The sequence below is a fragment of the Suricata suricatta genome, chromosome 6 (genome assembly GCF_006229205.1).
Source record: "Suricata suricatta isolate VVHF042 chromosome 6, meerkat_22Aug2017_6uvM2_HiC, whole genome shotgun sequence".
Lineage (NCBI taxonomy): Eukaryota > Metazoa > Chordata > Mammalia > Carnivora > Herpestidae > Suricata > Suricata suricatta.
In genome coordinates, this window is record NC_043705.1 from 44945752 (window position 1) to 44950158 (window position 4407).

General features: G+C 34.7%; 1 protein-coding gene across 3 annotated transcripts in view; it reads left to right on the forward strand.

The window, feature by feature from the left end:
- The first annotated feature begins 1230 nt into the window (after window positions 1-1230).
- The window catches only part of RNF180 (ring finger protein 180), a 216940-nt gene continuing 213763 nt past the window's right edge, over window positions 1231-4407 (forward strand). For all 3 annotated transcript variants that reach the window (XM_029942311.1, XM_029942310.1, XM_029942312.1), the window contains exon 1: window positions 1231-1365. In XM_029942311.1, the coding sequence (XP_029798171.1) occupies window positions 1231-1365 (135 nt within the window). The remainder of the gene's footprint in view (window positions 1366-4407) is intronic.

Sequence of the window (4407 nt, forward strand, 5' to 3'; positions counted from 1 at the left end):
GAGCTAGATTGGCTGCAAGAGCTCCTTAAATCCTTTAAGTTTAGTGAAGGTTTCTCAGGATTCCCTCTTGTATAGTCCTTAAGCTTTTGCAGTTTAGTTCATTGTGTAACACACGTCTGTCTTTACCCTGACCATACTATAGGATCACTTGGGGAACTTTACCCATTCCTAACCCCTCCCCATCTCTAAATAAGTCAAAATTTCTAGGAGTGGGGCCTAGGCCTCCTTTTTTCATGGTTCCCAAATGATTGTAATGAGCTATGGTAGAAAATGGTTCATTGCTTTGATCAGTTTTCTAACTAGTGAGTACCTTTGTGACAGAAAATAAGTTTTACTCAACTTCTTGTCCCCATAGTGTATGTGGCATTTGGTTAGCTGTCAGGAAATGTGAAGAATGAAATGAAAAATGAAAGCACTAACAAATGAGGAAATGTAGCCAGGGAACTAGTCAGTCCCTTGTGGATAGCTTAATAACTAACATTTCCTTTCTTTCTAATGGATAGTTACCAGGACACTTATTAAATATACTGCACATATTTTGGACTCATTAGTGTGAAATTGTTCTGCCAAATTGGTCTAATTTACAATGTTTACATAAAGTCTCAGGTATAAAAGTAGAATCTGAGTTGATAGGGCTATTCTCTAAGTCTTTTTGTTTCATTACATACCCCACTCGATGTGGTGTGGTAACTGCGCCACTGAGTACAATATACAAAAGAAATTATTGCATTTAGGATAAAGAATTTTTGCCATTAATTTAAAATAAGTGCTTCCTATTTTCACATAATTAACAATTCAAAAAATTCTATTATATTTAAAATTTAATGCTGTGGCTATTTAAACTTCCTATTTAGAAGAATATTTATAGGTCTTTGTTACGACTCTTTTAAGACCACTGCAGTAACTTATTTAATTGACCCTTCAGCAGTTGCCTTTTATGACTTTCAGTGAGAGAAAGATGGAAAGAAATAGAAATAAAGTCTTCTGCAAAAATAAAATAAGCTGGTAGTCACTAGCAAAATGCATCATCATTATAATTGAATTTTCATTCCAGGATATAGATTATAGAGTGTCCCTAGCCCAAGACCCTGGTAACTAGCAGGTTCCTCAGTAAATGAGAATTCTTTTTCTTCTGCTCCACATGTAGCTGATGTTGTGGTAAAGGTTTGGAAAATCAAGTTTATTCTGACACAGTTCAGCACTGAAAAAAATGCATTCATTTTCCCACAGATGAAAAGAAGTGAAGAATTGATAACTAAAAATCACAATCAAGAAGACATAAGTATTCTTCGTTGTTGGAAATGTAGAAAATGTATAGCAAGTTCTGGTTGTTTAATGAAAAATCTCGAGAATCCAGTGATTACGGTGAGTGCTCCAAACCGTTTCCCAGTACACGGAAGCTGCGGCCGCGCGCGCAGGTGCGCGCCTACCGCTTAATGCCTGGCTTTGCTTCTTTTATGTTCTGTTACCTCACCATTGAAAACATTTTCAGAGTGCTTTTCAGAAGGCATCCCATCTCTCACAGTTAAAATTAATTTTATTTTTAGCTGCTAACATCAACATGCCCTTAAAGTTTTGAGTGCAGTATCAAAGATGTAACTTGAAGATAAAAGTCTGTGTTTTTCTTATCCCCACTATGAATGAACCTTAGTCCCCAACTCAGTTACATTCAAGATCCTAGTGAGAAGTGCAAAATGTATTTTATACACACATAGATACACAGAAACACACACACACGTGTGTGTGTGTGTGTGTGTGTGTGTGTTTAGTATTCAATATGGGCCTAGAAGAGAAAGTTCATGTATAACTGAAAGTCAATAGAAAAACCTGAATAAATATTTAAAACGATTTAACTGGTCATCCTGGTAAAAGTCAAGGCTTTTTAAACAAAAATAAAAGCCCTAAACCCCTCCAAGAGCAGTATGAAAGAGCAGTATGATGGGGGTGCAAACTAGATCGTAATCCATAGACTTTATAGGAAGTTCTTGTTTCAACAAAGAGAGTGGCTGTAATCACCTGTTATTACTCACTTCCCCTTCTTCAAGAGACCCTCAGGTTTTGGTGTTTGTTAGTTTGTTTTTGTTTTCTTGCCTCATAAGTCTATCAAATCAGCTAACTGGAAATGATGATAATAGATCATTTTGGTTGTATACTTAATACATGCCAGATACTTTTTAAAAACTGACAAAGCATTTTAATTGGGAAAGAAAAACTGGTCTGGTAAGAGTACTTTGTTGGGTATAATTTGCCTAGAGTAAAAAAAAAAGTTACGCATACAAGTTGATAAATTTTTTCAGTTCTGCTGTGAATCAGATCAAGGTCTACGTTTCCATCAACTCTAGAAAGTTCTCTTGCCCTTTCCAGCTAATTCTCTCCTCTCCCTCTCACAGGACAATCACTAGACAGATGTCTGTCACCATAGACTAGTTTTGCTTATTCTTAACCTTTATTCACATAGAATGAGACAGCATCTACTCTTTTGTACCGGACTTTGTTCGGCATACTGTCTCACACATTAATTTGTGTTTTGTGTTCATAGTTTGTTGTTACTGTTTTTTACTGAGTATATGCTATTTATGAATATACCATGATTTATTATTTTTTTCCATGGATGGACATTTGAGTTCCTAGTTTGGGTTATGAATAAAACTGCTGTCAGTATTTTTGTAAAAGACTTTTTGTGCTTGTGTTTTGATATTTCTTTTTTGGTATATATGTAGGAATGAATTGTAAGGGACACAGATTAGATATTTTTTTAATCTATTTAACAAACACTAGTATAACATGCTATGTCAGGCATTGTTTCCATATGCTTTACAGAATCTTAAAAGGCAGTGAGTAGTAGGCTTTCTCATGCCTGCTTTTTTTCATCGATCAATATCCAAATTAGGGAACTCTCCAGGGTTCTGCTGGAAAATTAGTCACAGCTCCCTTCACTCATGTTCCAAGCTATATCTTCCTAAACTTCATTGGTCAGTATTCCTTCCTGAATCATTAGAGTAGGTATATATATATATATATATATTTTTTTTTTTTTTAGGAGCTGTTACTAGTTTTTCAGGGTGAATATTAATTTCCAACAGCAATGATGAGAATTCAGTTGTTCTACATCTTTGTCAATACTTGGTATTTTCAGATTGTAATTTTAGCCATTCTGCTAGATGTACATTGGCATATCATTATAATTTTCACATTCAGTTCTGCATTTCCCTACTGAGTACTGATGCCAAGTACCTTTTTATGTGTTTATTGGTTAGGCATTGTTTTAAATGTTTTATATCATTTATTCTTTATAGTTTATAAGAATAGATTGTCTCGAGGAAGATAATCTCCATTTCATTGATAAGGAAACTGAGGCACAGACAACTAAATAATTTTCTCCAGTCTGTACTTTTTCTAAGCAGTACAGTTCCACTTGGACCTGACATTGAGGGTCCAGAGGGAGTACTCTAAACTCCACACTTACTTTCTTGCTTTGGCTCCTCCCTCAGGGTATCATGCAATCTTACACCTTCTCAACAGAGTGACTTCTACTTCCATTCACCTGCAGAACTCCAAGTCATTAATTCATTTAATAATTATTTAATGAGCAAGAGAATTCTAGGTGCTACGTTAGGATGTATTGGGATGGATTGTGGAAGAGAGTGATACAGAATACAAAAAACATTCTTGGCCTCTAGGAACTTTATTTTATTGTATTATTACATTTTTAGGAGCTTGACACTCTAGTTAAACACAGGCCAAGCAATGTGGACTGATGTGATAAGTACAGTAGTAGAGAGAAGTAGACAGACTGCTCCCTGGGCTAGTCATGGAAAGCTTCCCAGAAGGAGAAAAGAAACTATACACACATATGCATATAACTTTTTAAGTATACTGTGTGAGCTTTAAGTTCATCCATTGTAAGAATACAATTAAGTGATTTTTAGTAAATATTTGTGTTGGGCAAACACCACTACAATACAGTTTTAAAACCTTGCCCTTACCCCAGATAGATTCCTGAGACCCATTTGCCCTGTGTACCCATGCCCACCCCCAGGCAACTACTGATCTGCTTTTTGTCTCTGTAGCTTTATATTTAAAATAAAATGTATATATGCTCTTTCACATATATATATGTACATATATATGCACATATATACACACACAAACTATTGAAACTGTCTTATATATTTATATAAAATAATTTATATTAAATTCATATTTATAAAAATACATATTTGGTGTTTACATAAAGTGAAATATATTAACATATTTAATATGCATGTAAAATAAGACCAACATGTATAAAATCTGTTAAAAACTTAGGAATAAGTCAGTATCATTGTGAAGTCTGGAGGAAGGAAGAGGATGTAATCAGGGGTCTTGATGTGGCTTCTAAATCGTGTTTGTATTTCCTAAACTAGG